This window comes from Natrix helvetica (assembly GCF_964273705.1).
Source record: "Natrix helvetica genome assembly, chromosome: 1".
NCBI classification, from domain to species: domain Eukaryota; kingdom Metazoa; phylum Chordata; class Lepidosauria; order Squamata; family Natricidae; genus Natrix; species Natrix helvetica.
In genome coordinates this window covers 32,879,814-32,903,666 of record NC_138548.1, presented here as the reverse complement: position 1 = coordinate 32,903,666, position 23,853 = coordinate 32,879,814, and the positions used below count along the sequence as shown (strand labels likewise).

Here is a 23,853-nt window from a genome sequence, read left to right as displayed (position 1 = left end):
ACCAGAGGTGGTATTCAGCCAGTTCTAATAGGTTCTGGAGAACCAGTAGTGGAAATTTTGAGTAGTTCGGAGAACCGGCAAATAGGCTGGCCCCGGCCTGTTGCCTCCCAGCTGATCTTCTTTTGTTGCCCTGAACAGCAGAACGGAGCTGGAAAGCAGATTAGTGGGGTGGGGAGGGAATGGGGACTTTGCAGTAACCTTCTCCTGCCACGCCCACAAAGCCACGCCCACAGAACCAGTAGTAAAAAAAAAATGTATCCCACCACTGCTGCAGACCATGCCTAGTGCAGACATGAGGAGCAGCCACTAGTCTTATTGATAATAATGTCCTGTAAAGGAATTTGGAGTTCCCGTTGGGAGGGAACAATAAACCTGTTGAGGAGGATGGGAGAGAAAGAGCGAACCATTATGAAGGTTTTAGAGAGGAAATTACACAGTTCAGGGTCAGAAGAATGTATGAAAGAGCAACTCAAAATAGCCCCCCTTTCATTTTCTTTGGTATAAGATGGAAAAGTGAGAAATTTGGAACAGGCTTTCAAGATTCTGCTCATTTGACCTGCAATAATGAAGCAGCATTCTTGGAATCCCTGCAATATCTGCTTCTTGACCTGGCCTACCTAGAAGGGCTGGCATGTCCATTCTTAGGAGATTTGAGATATGAGGATGTGTTAGGGAACCCTGCAAGAACTTGCACATCTCCATTCTGTATTCACAAGCAGCACCCCAAATTAGTCAGCAAGATCCCTGTTGATGGGGGTTGAGGCCAAGCCACCCAGGATCAGGAACAAGGACAAGTTTTGCTTACTGCCGATGTCTCTGGGTTCAGCCTTCAGTTTTCTGCACTGAATTGCTTGGTATGCATTTATTGTTTCATAGGTGAATTTATAGCGCAAGCAGAAGGAAATAATTACGGTAAGCTGCTGGTTAAAGCATGGCCACTTAGATTCAACTTGATTCTACAGTAGTTGCCATCCTACTTTTCCCCCCCAAAGTTTTTTATTTTCTTTTATTTTCATACAAGTAACCACATCTATACCATTACATAACCAACACTATCTTGTATTATTCAGTATTATATCAATTCGTCTTATCAACAACCCCCAAGGACTATCATTTGCTCTTCTGCTCTCCATTTACCATATTTATACCCTATCTGTTGCTTTTTTTGCCTCTTTAAGTTGCCATCCTACTTTTAAAGTGTTAATTCTATATTTGAAAAGCTGATATGTATAAATCCGGATTTTGATGTGGCCCATCTACAGAAGGAAACTGAAGATGACAACCCTGGCTTGCAGTCTTTCCCCCTACTAGGGCAAGATGTCTTCATTTCTGTTCAACAACAACAATAAAAATCACATTTGGTACCCATATATAAAATTTGTACAGGAAAAATTCATGCAAACTATATTCCCCCTTTTCTTCTTTTCAGCAATGTGGAAGTGGCCAGTCTATGCTGTTCTCTTCAAAGTCTGCTTTCCCATGTAAAAAAAAATCCTCACAGTTGCATAACTGAGCAAACTAGGGACTTTTCTTCCTCCCAGATCCATGGCAGGTCAAAGGATAAGGAGGAATAAATTATGTTTAGCCTTCAACATTTCATTAAAGGTGTAGTCCTCAATGGAACTGCATCTACATGGAGGGAGGTATGCAGTGGAGTACCCCAAGGCTCTGTTTTAGGCCCAGTACTCTTCAACATCTTCATCAATGATTTGGATGAAGGAATAAATGGGGAACTCATCAAATTTGCAGATGACACCAAGCTGGCAGGAATAGCCAACACTCCAGAAGATAGGCCAAAGATACAGAAGGATCTTGACAAACTTGAACATTGGGCACTATCTAATAAAATGAAATTCAATGGTGAAAAGAGTAAGGTTCTACATTTAGGCAAGAAAAACAAAATGCACAGGTATAGTATAGGTGGTACCTTGCTCAACAGTAGTAACTGTGAAAGGGATCTTGGAGTCCCATTTAAATATGAGCCAGCAGTGTGCAGCAGCTGCCAAAAAAGCCAACACAGTTCTTGGCTGCATCAACAGAGGGATAGAATCAAGATCAGTGAAGTGTTAATACCACTTTATAATGCCTTGGTGAGGCCACACTTGGAATAATGTATTCAGTTTTGGTCACCACGATGTAGAAAAGATGTGGAGACCCTAGAAAGAGTGCAGAGAAGAGCAACAAAGATGATTAGGGGACTGAAGACTAAAACATGAAGAAAGGTTGCAGGAACTGGGTATGTTTAGCTTAAGAGAAAGAAGGACTAGGGGAGACATTATAGCATTGTTCCAATATCTCAGGGCTTGCCACAAAGAAGAGGGAGTCAAACTATTCTCCAAGGCACCTGAGGGTAGAACAAGAAGTAATGGGTGGAAACTACTCAAGGAGAGAAGCAACTTAGAACTGAGGAGAAATTTCCTGACAGTTAGAACAATTAATCAGTGGAACAGCTTGCCTCCAGAAGTTGTGAATGCCCCAACACTGGAAGTCTTTAAGAAGATGTTGGATAGCCATCTGTCTGAAACGGTATAGGGTTTCCTGCCTAGGCAGGGGGTTGGAGTAGAAGACCTCCAAGGTCCCTTCCAACTCTACTATTGTATTGTATTGTATTGTAAAGGTAAAGTTTCCCCTCGCATATATGTGCTAGTCATTCCCGACTCTAGGGGGCGGTGCTCATCTCAGTTTCAAAGCCGAAGAGCCACCGCTGTCCGAAGATGTCTCCGTGGTCATGTGGCCGGCATGACTAAAGGCCAAAGGTGCACGGAACGCTGTTACCTTCCCACCAAAGGTGGTTCCTATTTTTCTACTTGCATTTTTACATGCTTTCGAACTGCTAGGTTGGCAGAAGCTGGGACAAATAACGGGAGCTCACTCCATTACGCGATGCTAGGGGTTCGAACCAACAAACTACCGACCTTTCTGATCAACAATCTCAGCGTCTTAGCCACTGAGCCCCCGCGTCCCAATATTTCATTACAATATTTATATTGTGTATAGTATAATGTGGTATAATAATACAACATTTCATTACAATACTCCTAAACTTTGCAAAATGTACAAGGTGACCAGGACGCCAGTTTGTTTTTCTTTCTTTTAACAGCACCTCCTGTTTTCCCCCCACCCTCCAAAGCAGCACAGCTCTTTCTTCAGAGACTGCTTCTCCTTTGCAGCACCTTCCCGGAATAACCACACAACCACACGTTTTTGCTTCTAAATGAAAGACCAAGAGGCCTGGCCACTTTATGGATTTTCAAATGCAAGCCTGAATTCTCCCCCTCCTGTGTTACTCCTTACATATTTTTAATAATTTTCTCCTTCCTGCATAATAAACTTTACAATTAACAGCATTTCTTTGCAGGGAGCATATGGAGCTGCAATTTATGCATCCCTCCTTTGTAACTTGTTTTATTCCAGGGTTCAAGTTCATCTCGGACTTCTCTAGGTTGCAACTGTCTGATACCAAAAACTTGGAGAAAGTGGAGATGACTCAGCAGATTTCAGCCCTCAATATCTTTATACACCCTTCGATCCTCATAGAATTGAATTGAATGGCATACACAAGGCTTCCTTTTCAAACAGCAACTCAACAGCTTTCTTCAACGGTGAAGGGTTGGGCTTATACTGAACTGAAAACAGCACCGCCTATTCCTGGGTCTTTACAACACTGCTGCTCCCCTCCTGAGTCACTAACTTTCCTCTCCTGCAACATCCTGGATTTGGAACCCAGTGCCAAAGAAAGCCCATCCCAGGTTAACGCAATGGCACGTTGTAGTGAGATTTCTATATGGAAATAAGACTGTAATACAAGTTTCTCTGGTTACACATTGTTTACTGTATACCTTCTTCCTCTCCCGCGTTCTTCCACAAGCAGAAGAATGGAAGTAGAAATGCTTTTCTCCCATTTGGATTCATACGGAGAATTCATGGTTTGGGCAAAACTTTTTAATTCAATCCCATCTCTAAATTTATAGCAGGTTTTTTTTCTTTAATAGAAACATAGTTTTTTTTATTTTTTTAATAATGACATTCAAGCTGTCCACAAGCACGCCTTCCTGTCTACTTCCTTTCTTTTGTAAAACTTTGTCCCTTCCTGTTCAGGATCTGCTACAGAAAAATTGGGGGAGGGGGAAATAAAAAAAATATTTTGAAGCTCTCCTTTGAATAATTCTTTCCATGAGAAATGGAGATGTAGCGCAATGTGCATAGAATATCATACGTGTGCTTGAGGAAAACCAGGGCTTTAAGCTAAGACTGGTAACCAAATCTACAGCTTCTCTATTTTACTTGAAGAATAAGAAAGGGGATGGATGCAAATGTTAGGAGTAAGTAAATAAATGAAATGCATCATGAGAAAGCCTCCATTCATCAATGGCATATGGAATAGTGAATTAACAAATGAAAGGAAGAAAAAAAGTTATCTCATGGATCTGTAAAATTAAGATAAAAAGAAAGTATAAGTCTGAAAGAAGATAGTCTGAACTTTTTGGAGTGGCATTGATGAATACCTGCAAGGAAGTAAGATGTAGGCATAAGTATGAATGAAAAGGCTACAGAGTATGGCAAAAAGTACAAACTGACATCATCAAGGATAGTAAAGGTAAAGGTTCCCCTTGCACATATGTGCTAGTCGTTCCTGACTCTAAGGGGCAGTGCTCATCTCCGTATCAAAGCCGAAGGGCCAGCGCCATCAAAAGACGTCTCTGTGGTCATGTGGCCGGCATGACTAAACGCCAAAGGCACATGGAACGCTGTTATCTTCCCACCAAAGGTGGTGCCTATTTTTCCACTTGAATTTTTACATGCTTTTGACTGCTAGGTTGGCAGGATATTATGGGCCTGCAAAAAAGCAGGTCCACACTAATCATTGATTATACCACATCTGTGGCAGAACAATCTATAACAGTTCAAAAAAAAATCACCCTAAGTAAAACTCCCATAGATGTTCATCCAACCCCTTTTGCAAGATAACCTTCAGTCACCAAAGGCCTTCCAGAAGAAGGCTGTCCTCACTGTTTTCTAGATAGCCTGTACTGAGGGGGTTAGTCAGAGACACATTTTGGGAGAGTTTCCTTATGGAGAAATGTCAAATAGATCACTAATTGCCATCTCACATTAACCATGGTAAATGCAATACAATGTGTTTGTTAACTTCCAGAGAAGTTAGGAGAAAGAAGGACTGGGGAGGACATAAGACAGTAGGGCAAACTTATTTTGGCAGTAAAAAAATGTTGCTATGGTTTCAGTCTAGGGTACAATAAATATTCTAAATTAACCATACCCTGTGGTTTGTCTGGGAAGCTTCAAAAAGCCCAACTAAGAGGGAAACTGACAGCTAGGTATGCGAGCAACCAAGGCCCCAGTTCAGATCTTCCTATGAATTACAAATCTGCTTAGTAGATTTTTAGCCAGCCAATGTTCTTCAGCTATCTTATTATGAAGATGACTCAGTGCTTTGAACCCAACGTAAGAGTTACTATAGGTGTCCAATGCAAGTTTTTCTCCATTCCAACAAAGCATGCATAATTTGGCAATTATAACATTCTTCTCTTTATTCAAGTTTTACATCTGTTGCAATTGGAGCTTAATGTCATGCTATGGTGTGTGGAAGCATTACTAGTAACAATTATTAGACTAGAGAGAAAAGGTACAGCATATCTCTTACCTTCAGTGAAGTTGCCTGAGAGGGTTATTGCTATAAATACTTTCCCTTCAGGTTCCAGGTCCACCTGCAAGAGGAGAGAAGAGAAAGGGAGAAATTGTCAAATGCGCTTTGGAAATAAAAAGGCCATATTAGACGTAACCCCATTAGTAACAATTTGACAATGACCTGGAAGATAAGACCCAGTGTGGATGCTAAGAATTAGATTTGGATCTGAGTTCAGGATTTCACCGCAAAAAGTAGACAAAAAGCATTTGTCCAACGAGACAGGTTCATCCAAGCAATGAAACAAATGTTGTGATGTTGCACTATAAGCGTCTCCATTATCTACATGTATGTCATATCACAATGTGCGTACAAAAGTGGTGAAGACTGCATCACAACATTGCGATCATTTCATGATTATTCATGCAATAATAGCAGCTGGGGTTGTATTTGCAAAACATTGGAAAAGTGAAGAGATTACTACAGATGAGAATGTGATTAGGAAAATATTAGAATGTGCAGAAATGAACAGGTTAACACTTGCAATTAAAGAGAAGGAGCAAACAAAATATTATAGCATATGGGAACTATTCTATTGATGGCTAAATACGAAAGTTAGAAATGAAAATAGACTGGAGAAATATAGAGTATAGAAAATATATTAATAGAATTAAATAACTGAGAAAGAGGATTGTTATAGTATCAGATACATTATCTATATTAGTATTAGGTTATGAACAGACAAATAATGAGTACGGTTGTAAATTTTAACTGTTATTGCACAATATACTTGTACCCAGACGACACACTGTTTAATGGAAGATGGCTTGTTCGTATTAAAATAAAATAAAAAAGTTATATATTTAAAAAAAAAACTATTGCAATCCTTTCAGTATATGGTCCCCAAACCCTGTGAATACCCATGCAGAAAACATCTATGTTAACTGCAATCCCATATATCTGCTGTTGCTGTGGAAAGCATTTGAATTTACCCATGCACAAGCAAAGCACTCCTTTGGAAAACTGTCCCTACTTGACTCCATGTGCATCCACAATTATTTTGTTTTGTTGGCGATCTCAGTAAAAGGGCTCGCTATGCAGTGTCAAAAACGTTATGGAAACTTTGAAGGGAATTTTAATACACCAGATACACTTACATGAACATTTGTAAAGCATCTCTTTTGAACAGGTGGCAAAGCCTTAAGCTCTCATACCTGGACCTAAACAATAGTTCTGTATTTGATTGATAGAGACTGCATGCTACAAAAACTCCTGGAGGTTAGCCAATAAATATACTGTACTTATCAAAGCAAGTATAAATCATATATAAATTAATCAATAACCTTTCCCCCCAAACAGACAAACAAAAGTAAACAACATCCAGATGTCAATCAATCTACAATTGGGTATGTTTGCATTAGAAGTTAGAACATCTTGAGTGCCAAACTTCAGATTCACACACAATATTTCAAAGAAAAGAACAGTGTGCACTGTTTAAAGCCATACAAATTTACATCTTGAGTCAAGATGTATCTACTCTTCAAGTGATTGAGATCTGAAAGCACTCTCTACAGCAGGGGTGTCAAACTTGATTTCATTGAGGGCCGCATCAGGGTTGTGTTTGACCTGGGGGGGGAGGGGGGCAGCTCAACATCACATGTATTGTGGTGGCCCGAGCACTTTGCCAGCAAAAATGGGCTCCCAAGTTCCGTTTTTGGCTGCAATGGCCTCCTGCAATATTCTGCAAGCAAAAAAGGAGCTTGGGAAGGCTGCCCGCAGCACTCCCGAGCACCATTTTCACTGGCAGAGGCACCGCTGGCCGGTCCTTTGCTGTTTCCAGGGTGGCCCCATGGGCCACATCTAAGCACCCCTTGGGCTGGATCTGGACACTCCTGCTTTACAGCAAAGATATTTTGGATTGCAATTTTCAAAATAAATAATTGCAGGCCATACTTGCTGGATCTTATAAAAACTGCAGTCCCAAAACATCTAGGTGATACCATGTTCCCTACACTGTGTTCTAAGCAGGATGACTTTACAATTGTCATTGTGTCTATGAGTATATAGACCTTGCATAAAGATTATGAGAATTGTAATCTCAGTATCTAGGGGAACATTATGCTGAGGAAGGCTCCCCTGGAGTATGTACAAATTAATGCATTTTCTAAGGTATTCCTAGCATTAGACCCTAAAAAAAACAAGCCAAATAATCTGAAGGGGAAGAAAGGGTCAGTTTTTTTAAAACAATAGATAATACTGATATATAAGCACATTCAGATAATTACAGCTTGAGTAAAGCAAGTAAGCAACACCCACTCCTCTTAAATCTCCTCATTGTCTCCTCTCCCCCCTCCAATCACTACATATCCAAAATTGGCAAAATTAAATGGTAGTAGGAATTTACTGATAGAGAATGGTTGTAAAATCAGATCTGGACACACAATGATTTATGATGGAAATTCTAGCCTCCATTATGATCATATATCAAAGATTACATGGACTGTGTTAGAATTCTTGTACTTATAATATGTCAAAAACAGTTTGATATTTATGTGGATGGATGGATGGATGGATGGATGGATGGATGGATGGATATAGAGAGACAGAAACAGAGACAAAGACAGAGAGAGAGAGAGAGAGAGAGAGAGAGAGAGAGAGAGAGAGAGAGAGAGAGAGAGAGAGAGAGAGAGAGAGAGAGAGAGAGAGAGAGAGATGGGCTGACCCAAGTTATGGCTCATATATCTTTGCCACTGTTTTGCAGTTTAGATAAAAACACAACCCAAAGCGATTGTGTTTCTGCCAAAGAAAATCAGTCCCGCAACTTATTTTCCACAAAAAGGTCATGTTTTTAATACAATTCTTTAATCAAAGATCACAGAATTGGGCGTTTTGTTTGCCATTCCTTTTATAGCAATTCCAAAAACGTCTGCTGAAGTTCACGTCATCCCATCACATGCCTTCTATAAAAAGCTCCCTCTTATTCTTCTTCATTTAAAGAAAAAATGTGACGGCTAAATGTAGATATAAATCTAACGCACCACGCATAACATTTTGCAACAATTAAAATGGTCTCAAAATAGGGTTCTCTGGAACGGTGACTCAGTGATTTCCAACAGCCATTCCTCGTGGCTGAACTTGCAAACAGGCCCAAAATAAACATTCGGATAGGCCATTGTAAAAAGGGGAAGGAGCACTCGACACAATTTACAAAGCCAAGTTTAGTATGGAGAGACCCGCACAGTACAACCACTTAGGAATCCTCAAGTTTCCAAGTATGGTTTGATGTCAGACTTACGGAAACAATGACGAATACCACCACCCCAGACAAACAAATGAGTACATTGATGAGCTCTAAATATGCAACCAGAGCCGAGAAAAGTTGACTGGAAAATAATTGCTGTAAAATTCAGTAGTATTTAAATTATGAAGCAAATTCCTATTTTTAACCCTATAAACTTCAAGGTAAGCCAAACTTTTTTCTCAGATGAATGCATTTCTTTCTTCTTTTTCATCGAAAGTAATGAGGCAATGTCTCTGATATCACCATCTGTATGAGAAATGAGAGACTAGGGTTTCCAGTGAGGATTCACGGTGAGCTTGGCATCTCTGAAGCATTGAGACAAGATAGACAGAGATTTCTGGCTGGCTAAGATAAAGGAGAGATTCCAACAGCTGCTCCATGTGAATATGCTGCAGGAATTGAGGTTTCTGCAGTGGGCTCCATGAGCCAAGTGCCTTGGAGTCAAGGGGTTCCCACCAATTCCCCAGTTTCAGTGTAGCCTTCTGGACACAAAGTTCTGCCAAGTTTCATTTTTTTTAATTAAAATTTTAATGAGTTTTATAATTGTTTTCTCCCTCCCCTCCCTCTCCCCCCAACCCTACCCCGTCTCCATCCCTCCCTCCCCCTGACCTCCCAGAGCAAATTACAGGGTGAAATCATTTGACAAACATATGCTAACATAAGCTAACTAATTTTAACATTCGACCATTCTTGTGCTTTAACTCCCGCTTTCTCCTGCTAACTTTGAATAATTTGTAATATTTCTTATGCCTTCATTCATAAGCTAATTGAAGCTTTTTAGTCTGGTATTTCTTTTGAATATAATCAATCCATTTTTTCCAGTCCAGCTTATATTTTTCATCTGAGTGGTCCTTCAAATACGCTGATATTTTGGCCATCTCGGCTAGGTTTACTACTTTTAATGTCCATTCTTGTATAGTAGGCAACTCTTCCTTCTTCCAATATTGCGCCACCAACAATCTTGCTGCCGTCAGATTCAAAATCAAGTTAGTTTCTATAACAGTAGAATCTGGAACTATACCTAACAAGAACAACTGGGGCAGGAATTTTATCCTCTTTTTCAAGATATTTTGAATGATCCACCATATTTTTATCCAGAATGCTTTAACATTTTTACAGGTCCACCAAATGTGGTAATACGTGGCATCATCACTATCACATCTCCAACACTTGGATTGTAAGTTTGGGTACATACACGCTAGTTTTTTTGGATCAAGGTGCCATCTATAAAACATTTTATAAAAAAATTTTCTCAAATTCTGAGCTTGTGTGAATTTTACATCTTTTACCCAGATCTTTTCCCATGTTTCCATCATTATTGGTTCCTCAAAGTTTTGTGCCCACTTTATCATGCAATCTTTGACTAACTCTGTTTCGGAGTCTATTTCTATTAATACATTATACAACCTTTTTATGTGCATTGGACCCTGATCTCTAATTTGCTTTACCAAGTTATCCTCATTTTGAATAATACCAATTTTCTGATCTTTTTGCCATCTAGCCTGCAGCTGTCCATACTGGAACCACATTTGAATTATCCTTTCGTCTCTTAATACGAATACAAGTTTCATTTCTTAAGCAGTTTTGGATATTGCTTTTTAACTGCTTTTCAACTATTAAAAACCTTTCAAATCTTACAACATGCACCAGGAGCTTCCTTTAATCCTTAGAAAAAGAAAAATTTAGAGATAAGTAAGAATATTTTAAGTCTCCTTTTTTTAGAATAAACAGTAAATAGCATTGATTTTGGAAAGTTATAAATAAACTAAGGGTCCTGATGAATTTGAAATAAGGTTTTGAAATTAATAAGAATCCTTCCCATGGGAAAATGTTCTTGTTTTGGAATTCTTAAAAGAAAACATGATAGGATGAGAATTTGAATGTTGGACACTAGAAGGAATAAGAAAACATTGAAAGTTACAATTAAAGGGAAAGCGTGATTACGTTTGATTTATTAACACGGAATGGAGCAAAATACTTTAACATTGGACATACTGTAGCATATTTGTGACATATGGATCCAGAAACTAACTTTAAAAGTGTCTACCATTATACATGGACTGATTTTAAAAGATGTTTTGGAAGAGGAACAAGTTTTACCAGACAAGACTGAGTCTGGTTTGCAAGTGGATTTAAAAACTGACAAGCTACAAGAATGGTATGGGAAAAGATGTTAAACTGGATATACAAATGAAAGCAGCTGATGTCTTAATAATTAAAAAGAATGTACAAATGTCAAACCAAAAAAAGCTACTTGGGTAACTTCCTAATAATGGATTTCCAAAAGAGATCTGTTAAAGTTCTGGAGAACTTTATGAGAAGGGACAAAACAGAAATTTAAAAAACAAGCTTTACAATATTATTTGAAGGGATTAAAGATCAAGATTGTTAAAATAAAGGAAGCCATAAAAAGTGGTTTATTTGATCAAGATTTTAAAAAAGATGTTATTTTTGGTAGCCCTTAATGGATTTTGCTGACCAGGACTGAATGACAGGATTGTAAGGATCTGTTTTGATTCAAGATCATATGAAGTGTTAATATCACTTTATAAACCTTTAGTAAAACTACACTTGAAATATTATATCCAGTTTTGGTCACCACGATATGAAAAAGATATTGGGACTCTAGGAAGACAGCAGCAAAAGCAGAGGAACAAAGGTGATTAGGGGAGGTTAAAACATACAAAGAATGGTTGCAGAAACTGGGAATGTCTAGTTTAATGAAAAGAAGGACTAGGGGAGGCATGATAGCAGTGTTCCAATATCTAAGGAGCTGTCACAAAGAAAAGGGAGTCAAGCTATTCTCCAAAGAACCTGAGGGCAGGACAAGAAGCGATAGATGAAAAGTAATCAAGGAGAGAACCAAGTTAGAACTAAGGAGAAATTTCCTAACAGTTAGAACAATTAGAGTAATGAGTTGCCTCCAGAAATTGTGGGCTCCAGAAATTGTGTGTGTCCGTGTGTGTGTGTGTGTGTGTGTGTGTGTGTGTGTATACGTATACACATATATATACACACACATATATTATATATACACATATTATATACATACATACATACATACATACATACATACATACATATATACATACAGGCAGAAAACCATATTTTTATTTTTAGTGTTGCCTTTTTATATTTGTGTTGTATTTGTGCTGATAAGGGTATGGCTAGCTGATGAGAGCTAAATAGCTTGAAATAGATCTATACTAGTCTCCCTTTATTTATTTATCAGCACAAATACAACACACACACACACACATATATTACACACACACGTACACACAAACACACACACACACACATACATATATATGGCAGGAAGGGATATACCACAGAGGGTTTAGACTGGTGTATTCCTATTCCTCTCTTTTCTAATGTAGCAAGTTTAGAATTTATCAGCCTACCATATTAAAATGAGCTGTTGTCATAACCTACCATCTGAAATTTGTTTCAAACAACAAGATTAGCCACAGATGGTCTACAACCTGATTGCCAACAAACTATAGTCTAAAGAAGAAAGAGCAGCTTCTGAAGCCTTCCAATAATAGAAGGGATAAATGACCAAGCTTGATGCTTGCTTCGGATTTTTATTTTCACACTAAAAAACTAATTTCCAATTTAGAGTTCCCAGACTACACTTGTCATTGGTCCCAGATGGAAATAACAAAAACTTTCCCTTCATAAAAATGCCAGTTTCTATTTTCTTATGAAGCCTTCATTCTTTGCTTCTTCTTTTGCATTGTGATCAGCTACTGCTCCAGTCAATAACTATTTTGCTGAATTCATTTAGAGATTCTTCAATTCTGAAACATACTGTAGGTGCAAATCAGGTCCATTGCCATAGGCGACATTCCAATTACAAATTGACTAGCAAACAGTTGACTAATACAGTCTGCTTCAGAAAGTAATACAGCACAGGATGCATTGCATAGTACACAAACACACCAAGCAAAACACTGGGACTTTGGCAGTCTGGAAATAAGAACAACCTTCTGGATCAGGGCTGACAAACTCCCGGTCTGCGGGCTGGTTGCATCACACGCTGGCAACACCCATGTCCAGTTTAGCGAAGGGGGGGGGGAAGTCCCAATATGTCATGTGATCCTGCCGTGACAACATGAGTTTGACACCCCTGTTCTGGATGAAGGTAAGGATATTCCAAATGTAAGGGGTCATAGTCTCCTTCAATTACAATGTAAAAGTATGCCTTGATTTAGCACTTAGCAGTATTATATATTGATACGATATTAGAACTACTACCGACTTCCGCTCCTTCCGACAAAAACTTAAGACTCACCTGTTCCGACTAGCCGGCCTGGCCCACTTATAGTTCTACTCTTACCTCCTGGTGGATATTTCATTTGGGATAGCTTTTAAGGTTAATGTTTTTAACTTTTTTAAATTTTAAAAAAATTTTTAATCTAACTTAACTAAATTGTACAGGGAACTTCTACTACCTCCTCCAGTCCTATGTTTAATTTATTTATTGTATACTTATAACATGTATATTTACTGTTCAACTATTTTAATATGACTGTACACCGCCCCGAGTCTCTTTTGAGAGAGGGGCGGTCTAGAAATCCAATAAAGTTAAGTTAAGTTAAGTTAAGTAGCACTTAGGCCAGTGTTTCTCAACCTTGGCAACTTGAAGATGTCCTGACTTCAACTCCCAGAATTCCCCAGCCAGCATTCACTGGCTGGGGAATTCTGGGAGTTGAAGTCCAGACATCTTTAAGTTGCCAAGGTTGAGAAACACTGACTTAGGCTTATATACTGCTTCACAGTGCTTTACAGCCCTCTCTAAGGAGTTTGCAGGGTCAGCATATTGCCCCCAACAATCCTGGTCCTCAGTTTATTGACCTCATTTATGATTTATGACCACAATGGAGCCCTATATTTCCACTGCTAAGCAAGACCGTTTTTAAGTTTGGCTTCATTTTACACAGTAAAATACAGTTGTTAAGTGAATCTGGTTCCCCATTGACTTTGCTTGTCAGAAGGTCACAAAAGCTGATCACATGACCCTGGGCCACTGCAACCATCACAAGTACATGTCAATTGCCAAGTGTTTTTGATCATGTGACCATGGGCATGCTGCAACAGACATAAATGTGAAAAATGGTAATAAGTCCCCTTTTCCAGTGCTGTTGTAATTTCAAATAGTCGCTAAACGAATGGTTGAATGTCGAGGACTATCTGTACATAGATAAAGCAGCATGGCAGGTTTTCCTACTACCGCAAGGTGCATCATGCAATCTAAAGAGTAGATTTATAAGCAGTAAATACATTAGCAAAAGGTCTTAATCTTAGACGTGGGAATCCAATATAGCATAGCATTTTTAGACTTATATAACGCTTCACAGTGCTTTTACAGCCCTATGTAGTTTACCAGTGACGTGCAGTCAGGTGAGGCAAGTGAGGCACAGCCTCACCGCTCTCATCATGAAAAGAAGAAAAAATGTAAAAGGAAAAAGCTGAGCTAGTTGCTGCCTCACCTTGGATAACTCTGCTTAACTGTTAAAAAAAACCCTCTAAAAAAGCGCCCTCTACTATGAGGCAGGAGAACTGCATGCCTCATCTAGTCTGACTTTAGGTGTTTTATGATCACTCGAGCAGAGTTAAACAAGGGTTAAAAGCCTAAAAATTCCTGGCGTAGTTGAGGCAGCAGTTCTCCTGCCTCATAGTAGAGGGGGCTTTTTAGAGGCTTTTTTTAACAGTTAAGCAGAGTCATCCACGGAAGCCAGGCAGAGCCATGCTGTAGCACACACACTTTCCCCCAGCCTCTTTCTTTTGGAAGGCTTGGATCGGCTCCCCGCCGGCTTCTCTGCCTCTCCTCTCACCCCAGCCCGCCAGCAGGAGGTGAGTGGGTGGGCTTTATTGCATTCCAGGCATTTCCCACCCAGACAGCAGGCTGCATTTGCAATGGTGGAGGTGTTTGGGGAAGGCAGCAGGGGAATGGGGGGGATGGCAGAGGAGCTGCTTTCAAACCACTGGAAAAGATATCCAATCCAACTTTTGTGTCTGTGTGTGTTTGTTTGAGAGTGAGTGAGAGAGGGAAGGGGGTAGGAGAGATAGTCCAATCCAACTTCTGTGTGTGTGTTTGAGACAGGGGGAGGAAGGGAGATAGGGAGGAAGGAGGGGAAGGGAGAAGAAAAAGAAAATGAAAAAAGGAACCTTTTTTCGCAAAGGAGAAAAACAAATGCTGTCGTTTTAAATCGGAACTGAGAATGCCTGGCTGTGGGATTCTGGGAGTTGAAGTCCACAAGTCTAAAAATATTTGAAACCCATCACTGTGTCAGTGCCTCACCAGCCATAAACCTCACCGCACGTCACTGTAGTTTACAGAGTCAGCCTATTGTCCCCCAAGGCTGAGTCAACCTTGAGCCTGGTGAGATTCAAACTGCCAAACTGCAGGCAGCTGTACGTCAGCAGAAGTAGCCCGCAGTACTGCATTCTAACCACTGCACTACCGCAGCTCTTGATCTAACACATTATATAAGTACTCTTGAAATATGCTCCCAAAATCAGATGCAGCCCCACTGGCACACTTGATCCAGAGCCAATACTTGGGTTGCTTGCCTAAACAAGGAACATAGGTGTATATGGTTGTGAATAAATTTGATGGTTTCTTTTTCTTCTATTAATTTGTCACACAAAATCAAGGGAGGCAATCCACATGACCTCTCTCTCTCTCTCTCTCTCTCTCTCTCTCTCTCTCTCTCTCTCTCTCTCTCTCTCTCTCTCTCTCTCTCTCCCTCCCTCCCTCCCTCCCTCCCTCCCTCCCTCCCTCTCTCTCTCTCTCTCTCTCTCTCAGCCCAACCCACTTCACTGAGATGTTGCTGTATTGAAAAACAAAGAGGGAATATCAGGTATGTTCGCCACCTTGAGTTACTTATAACAAAAGTAATAAAGTAATAAAGGCAGGATAAAAATCTAATAAACAAATAACAAAAAATAAATACTTGGCTTCCCAGTGCTATATTCTAGTTACCAGAAGCATTTAGCTGCCCAAATTATGTGGGTTGGCTTATGTCACACTTAGTTATTATTTGGGCAGGAGGAAATCCCAAATCTACAGACCAGATTGGAAGTGAAAACACATTTCAGAAAAATGCAATAGGAAATCAATTTTGTCTTATTGATAAGAAAAAAAACCTAATATGTCCATGTAATCACCAGACTTTTGTATTTAATTTAGCAGCCCAGGGATTGTTTACAAATTAGTAAATTTCCTGGTTCATGTGTCACTTCTATTATGAAGTCAGAATATTGTCTTACTACTGCCCCTGCTTCATATCTCCATCTGCAACATGGGGCTAATAAATACTAATGTAATTATTCAGACTAAATGGATGCATTCCTCTAAAATATTCTGTTAAAATAATATCAGCCTGCAGGCAAAGATTCGTCTGAAACACCAGAATGGAGAAAGCCAGCATATAATTTTTGCTCATCTCATCCAATATTATCCATTTTAAGGGTCAAACTTAAAGTGACATTTCATTCACTTTTGTATTTGGATGATTGGATTTTATTTTTACAACACAAAAACAGCAACTGATGGGGCAGATAATTATTTGGGTCATTTCTCTCCCATTCCTCTCTGATAGACCCCTGAGGGGAAAAAATCCTTCTCTGAAGCTGGCATTTGCATCAGGAAGAGGTTTTTGTCCTACTAAATGCTGTAGAGCAGGGGTGTCAAATTCAAGGATCCGGTCCATGGGGTGCTCAGATCTGGCCTGCAAGGCCACCCTGGAAACAGCAAAGGATTGGCTCGCGATGCCTCTGCCAGTGAAAATGGAGCTCGGGAGGGCTGTATGCGGTCCTCCCAAGCTCTGTTTTCGCTGGCAGAGGATTGCAGGAGGCCATCGCAGCCGAAAATGGAGCTCGGGAGCCCATTTTCACTTGGCAGAGTATTCAGGCCACCACAGGCACCCCAGACACAAGTGACATCGAGCTGGCCGCCACTCCTCTAGGCACGCTACCCCCAAGGTCAAACACAATCCTGGTGTGGCCCTCAATCAAATTGAGTTTGACACCTCTGGTGTAGTAAGGTGAGCAACTTTTTTACAATGAAAAGGAGGACAAAACACGTTCTATTGTCCAAAATGCTAAGGTGACCAACTTTCTTACAATGAAAAGGAGGACAAATACATTGGAAAAAATATATCGTAAATAAAAGAAATATTTTATTCATTGCAACAATAATACACTAAAATATGATATATGCATAATAAAAACATTTGCAACATTTTATATTGTAATTATGCTTACATGCCTGTTAATTATTATTTAAATGAGTACTTTTCCATTGAATTAATATTTTTTGTCAATGTATCATCTTCTAACAATATATTGGAAATATCTGAACAAGAAATATCCTTCATATTGAATTTTACGGCAAGTGCTGCAGCTAGAGTATCAACATTCAATCTCGATTTCTCACTTGTCCAAAAATCATTGACAATTGAAAAAAACTCTTTCAACTGCTGCATTAGTTCCAGGGCAGCACAACGTAGATTGAACAAGTATAAATAAATGTTCACATGGAATATGTTCATTTTTGAAATGGCTGAAAATATCCACCCATCTTTTATCAATTTCAACATGTTGATTTTCCCATTGTATTAATTTTTCAGAATTTAAATATACATTCAGTCTTCTAATTTCTTCAAAGAGAAAATTGTCGTCTATTTTAATGTCTAGCATTTCTTTAGATAAAAATTCAGCACAAGATTCAATATCTGTTCAATATACTTGCGATGAAGTAAAAAAAAACCATTAAAAACTGTTTAATAAAATATGTCACATAACGCGCAACAGATTAGCCTTCAAATATCAAAAAGGAGGACATGTAGGAGGACACTTTTCGAGGGAGGACAGAACTTACAAAAGAAGGACTGTCCTCCCTAAAGGAGGACGGTTGGTCACCTTAGGTGTAGAGCCATGTGTAATGCCTCATTTCCTATATCTGTGATTGGCAGTGGGTGTCTAGAATCTCACACCAAGAATGGGATAGAAAAACATGTTATATGCCACAATCAAAGTATGGAATAAAAAAGCCATAATACTCAGTTAAAGCGACTATAATACTGTACTGCAAAACAAGATAATCTTACAGTTTATAGAAAAATGTCAATCTTCATGAGTTAGTTTATTGGTCTTAAACTACTCCAGTCTTCCTAATCCAACTATGACAAACCTCTGACACGCCATGTCATTTGCAATGACATGAGAAACCTCCGGGCTCTCTGGAAGTCATGCAAAAAGGCCCTCTAAAAAGCGTGCAAAATTAGGCTTGCTTTCCTACTCGTTTTGGAGGCTGCAAGACCACACAAAAGCATTTTCTGGGTCTTGTGCAACCTAGAGCAGTTTCAGATAAGCAGACAGATTGGTTTTTTTCAGGTCCTGCCACAAATACACCATATTTACCATGGGGGAAATAAATGTGTTTTTTGTTCTCTAAAAGATGAGTTTCTCAGAAGCGAAATGTTGTGGCTTTTGCCACAATCTCTTTAAAATGCAGCATTTCTCCTCTAAGGAGATTTATATACTTTAAACTCAGAGTGCGCATCTTCCTAACTTGGGCAAAAAACAGAAGGCTCGGTGCGAAAGAGTATGTCATTTATTTTTTCCTATTTCATCACTTCTTTCCTAGATGAGCACAGTGCTTTTACAGTCTAGTTTCTGGAAATATTTTAAGTAAAGCTACCAGGGGGTAAACAAAACATTTTCTGCATGCAAATGCTAAACGTGATACCCTGGAGGCAAGAAGTAGGTGGTAGACAGGCAGGAATAGGAAGTCTAAATGGAGCTCAGTATGCATTTGAAAAAAAGTTCTGTTTAGATGGAGGTGCCAAGCCTGGATTACAGAGCTGATGGAGCTATAATGACTCTTGGTGTCATTGCCAGATTGAAAATTTATACACTCTCTCCCTCACAGTGGCATTAAAAGACAGCAGAGGTCATGTCAATGGTTTCCTTTATCCAAAAGTCGCCACTATGAAATCACTGTTATTGGACTGCTGGAGCTGTAGCAAGGTTCAAAGTACCTGAGAAATAAAATAGGGGCATGTGAAGCTCCTTTATACAGTACACTGTGTTATGCTACAGCACATATAATATAGAATAGAATAACAGAGTTGGAAGGGATCTGTTTTCTAATCCAACCCCTACACCACTTCAGACTATCCAACATCTTCTTTAAAACCTCCAGTGTTGGAGCATTCACAACTTCTGGAGGCAAGTTGTTCCATTGATTAATTGTTCTAACTGTCATGAAATTTCTCCTTAGTTCTAGGTTCCTTCTCTCCTTGATTAGTTTCCACCAGAGGTGAAATTCAGCAGGTTCTGACAGGTTCTGGAGAATCGGTAGCAGAAATTTTGAGTAGTTGTGGGGTGGGAATTTCTGATTTTGCAACATCGTTCCCCTGCCACGCCCACCAAGCCACGCCCACAGAACTGGTAGTTAAAATTTTTGAATTTCACCACTGATTTCACCCATTACTTCTTGTCCTACCCTCAGGTGCCTTGGAGAATAGTTTGACTCCCTCTTCTTTGTGGCAACCCCTGAGATATTGGAACACTGCTATCATGGCTCCCCCAGTCCTTCTTTTCATTAAACTAGACATACCCAGTTCCTGCAACCGTTCTTCATATGTTTTAGTCTCCAGTCCCCTAATCATCTTTGTTGCTCTTCTCTGCACTCTTTCTAGAGTCTCCACATCTTTTTACATCGTGGCGACCAAAACTGGATGCCGTATTCCAAGTGTGGCCTCATCAAGGCATTATAAAGTGGTATTAACACTTCACATGGTCTTGATTCTTCTCCCTCTATTTATGCAGCCTAGAACTGTGTTGGCTTTATTTGTCCATTTGATTTAGTGCGGATGGCAAGGGATTTTCAAGGACAAGCAAAGGAAGGGAGCAGAGGGGATCAGCTCAGCGTGCAAAATGTCCCAGGTTTAATCTGTCCTATCATGAGTGTCAATGTGGCAGGTAATCTTTTAAAAAAATCACAGATGATGGAGAACTGAAGTCAATGTTCCCAAATTGTTTATCTGCAGATGAATGCTATTCAGAGGTGGTATTCAGCCAGTTCTCGCCGGTTCGGGTGAACCAGTAGTGGAGGCTACGAGACCCCACCCACCCACCCCGATGTAATGTGCAAGCACTGTGCATGCGGAGAAGGCAGTGTGCATGCGCTGACACGGTGCGTGCAAGTGAAGCATGTGTGCGCTCACATTTGCGAACCAGTAGGGAAGGTAAGTGAATCCCACTGCTGATGCTCTTCCATTATCCTCTACCACGATGGTCATTTCATCTGGTGTCCAATACATCAGGAAGGCATCAGATGTTAGTAGGTGAACACAGAAAATTCTGGGTACATTAATGACAATATCCCTTCCAATCACAGGACAAATGTTCCCACCCCCACCCCACCCCTCCATCTGGCTTCAAATGCAAATGCTGATTCCTTTCCTTTCCATGAAGTTGCCTCTCAGAAAGAGTTTGTCTTAAATACCAACTGCTTCGGCCTTGGCTTAATTTGTACTTTTCCTCCACTAAAAGCTGTCCAGATTTTGAATACTTTTTAAATGTCTGAGCTCAGAGAAAAACAGGCAGGAAAAAAGCCTCCCTAAACACTCTTTTTCCATAGAGAGAGCCTTGTGTGCATAGGAAAAGAATCGTGACCATCATTACTCTGATTTCCCCTTGACAGATTTCCCTTTTTGTATGCATGCTGTTTTGTGTGCCTATAAAGGTTGAGGAGAGGGAAAGGAAGTCAGCGGGAATTCATTGTTATGTTAGGTTGAGATTTAATTACAGACCAGCAACATTTATTTTTCTCTTTACAGATTGCTTTTGTCTGGCTGGTGAATTCTGCAGGGTCAGAATGCTTCAGCATTCCATCATTGAAGTTCCATCATGAAAACAAAGCTAGTTCGGTGGGCCTTGGACACAGGTCTTCTCTGAGCCCATTCTTGCTTCAGGAACAGCAATTCCATTCCCCTCCCCCTCCCCCAAGTCCAGATGGCCCCAATTCTTGAGAAGACTTGGCTCCATGGGAAAGCGGGAAGAGTCGTAACCACACTTTTTTCAGACCAATTGCTTGCATTTATGCTGGCTATTTCCCAAATGCAGGGTGTTAAGCGTAGTACTGAATATTTTCTTGGTTGCTGTTGTTTGTAAAGGGACGCCTAGAACTGCTACAGTGATTGAGGCATCTTATAAATTGATTACCATATTTTTCGGCGTATAAGATTAACCAGAGTATAAGACGCACCAAGGTTTTGAAGAGGCAAATTTAAAAAAAAGTTTTCGCACTCTGCAGACCTCCCAAAAATGGCACTTTTTTTGCAAAAACGGGCACGGTTTTTGCATAGTCTTTAGGAGGCTTGTGGAGTGCTCCTGGGGGCTGGGGGGGAATGAGCAAAAAACTGCCCTTTTTTGCTCATTTCTGTCCTTCCCAGCCCCCAGGAGCACCTTGAAAGCCTCCTAAAGGTTATGCACGGCCATTTTGGTGAAGGGGGCAGGGATTCGGGAGGCATTCAGTGTATAAAATGCAACCAGATTTTCAGCCTCTTTTTTGAGGGGAAAAAGGTACATCTTATACCCTGAAAAATATGGTACATTAAATAAATATGTTTAAATTAAACTAGATTAATTTAGATTTCAATTTTTTTTAGAAAAGATATTCAGATGTTGCGATATATCTCTACCCACAGAGATCATAGTTATGCAAGGAATGATATTCCCCGTGAGACACTGTGGAAGTGAGTGTTGGTCTTTGAAGAAGCAACACAGGAAGAGTTTTTGAACATTAGTGTTGGATAAGACTCCTGGGAATGCCATATATTCCATATAATCATCCAGATCATTTGAAACATTTCATTACCCAAACTAAGTAACATTATCAGTGCTTCATGGTGCACCAAGGCAGAGGTGGGCTGCTGCGGGTTCGGACCGGTTCGGGCGAACTGGTAGTTCCAACCACCAGCTGGGCCTGCCCGCCTGCTCCAGTGCTATCCTGTCCTATATTTCTCACTCTCTGGCTTGCTCACCCTGCCCACGCAGCCGAGCTGATTTCCGCGCCTCACCCGCTCTCCTCACCGCGGCTGCTCAAGAAGGTGTGCTGGAAGCCGCGCACATGAAATCGCCGTGTCTTCTACACTAGGCGAACCAGTTGTTAAATTATGTGAAGCCCACCTCTGCACCAAGGACCCCTCATGTCAGCCCTGAGCTACAAATATTCTCCTTTCTTAAATAATTTAAAATTATAACTCTTTATTTTCAATGGGATCTTTAATAGGGACAAATGGATTCCAAAAGCTGAGTGACACTAAAGTAAATAAATCTAAATCTAAAAAGGATTAATTTCCTGAATCCTTTGGATTCTGATAATCATGGCTTCCTATATGGCAAATTTCATTAAAAAGCATAGGCTTTCATGTACTTCTTGAAAGTGTATTCTTTTTAATAAAAGTTAGTTGGTCTGAAAAAGTACTGCGACACTCTTTCTAACTTCTGGTTCAGATACAATATAGAAATTAATTAGGCAATTAACTGAGAAACTGCATAGCAATAACCAACAAACATGAGGTGTACATGGCCCAACCCAGGGCTCCAGCAGGCACTACTGCCAGTTCACTTATGTGCATGATTTGCACATGTGTGTGCTTGTTGCACAGTGTGCGGGCATGCACAGTGCAATTAAAATTGTATTGCACATGCACAGAACTGAAAAAGAAGATGGTGGCACCAACGGCGCTGACCGGGGAACCGGTTTGGGGGCATGGGAGACCTGGGTCACTGCCGGTTCCAGCGACCCAGGCCTCCAAACCACTACCGGTTCAGCCGAACCAGTCCGAACCGGTAGGAACCCACCACTGGCCCAATGGCGTTGTCCACTGTGAATGCTGCTTCTCTAGAACTAAAGATGTGACTCTTACATAAACCAAACATCTTATATTATAGGATCTTTTCTTTTCTCTTTTCTTTTCAGGTTAATTAAGGTTTAGCTGCTAGCATTTCATTTGTTCCTCTCATCTCCATCAGTATAATAATTGTTTTCATGGAAAAATGCCAAGTTTAATTGTCTCACATCAACTGGTTGTACTTGATCTTCCACTTCAGTGGATGCTTTCCACAAATACCAGTATCTGCCCGCTTCTTAGCAAGAAGTGTGCATGCATATGTTTATGTGCCTTGGAAATCCTCTACTGCTGATGACTAATTCAGAGTTTCTATTACGTACATCAAGTGCATGATTAACAGGTTCTTTCAGTTTGGTCAAACACCAGTTCTTTGGGGGGGTTAACTGGCTTTTAAGTTGTGTATTTAATCAGCGAAGGAATTACTATTCTGGAAAAAAGGCACAAAAGGCACATAAATTCGGCATGCAAATGTCAAAGTCAATCTTATCAGACATATCTGCTAATACAAATGTAGTGGTGAAGTGTCCACAAACAACAATTTGTCTACAGACACATCCCTTGATACCACCACCACCACCCCAGGTCCCTCTCCTAGCTTCCTTTATAAAAAATTAAGAAAGATGAACAAGTAAATATCTTGCAAGGAAAGCAAATATATGTGTTTCAGGATAATGTTGTAGGACCCAATTTAAGTCAGTCACCAGAAGTTTATTCTTCAAGCTTTCAGACTCGTGCTGGAGAGAGAGAAATTCCATGGGGATGGGCTCCAGCATAAGTCCAAAAGCTTGGAAGAATGAACATCTGGTCCCGGTGACTGACTCAGAACGGATCCTACATGTAAATATATGTATATTTGGGAAGCTGGGATACTATCTCCAATGCCAACTCCTACTCTGTGTATATGTTCTCTTCCTATTCATTCCTAGATACTTCAAAAATATTTTGTTGTTGTTATATTGCTTCTTGTGCCT

The 23,853-nt window shown here is 40.1% G+C and overlaps 1 protein-coding gene across 1 annotated transcript in view; it reads right to left on the bottom strand.

Moving 5' to 3' along the window:
• The window catches only part of PRKCH (protein kinase C eta), a 111,891-nt gene that overhangs the window by 60,970 nt on the left and 27,068 nt on the right, over positions 1-23,853 (bottom strand). The window contains exon 2 of the mRNA XM_081939951.1: positions 5,663-5,726. Within this exon, the coding sequence (XP_081796077.1) occupies positions 5,663-5,726 (64 nt within the window). The remainder of the gene's footprint in view (positions 1-5,662; positions 5,727-23,853) is intronic.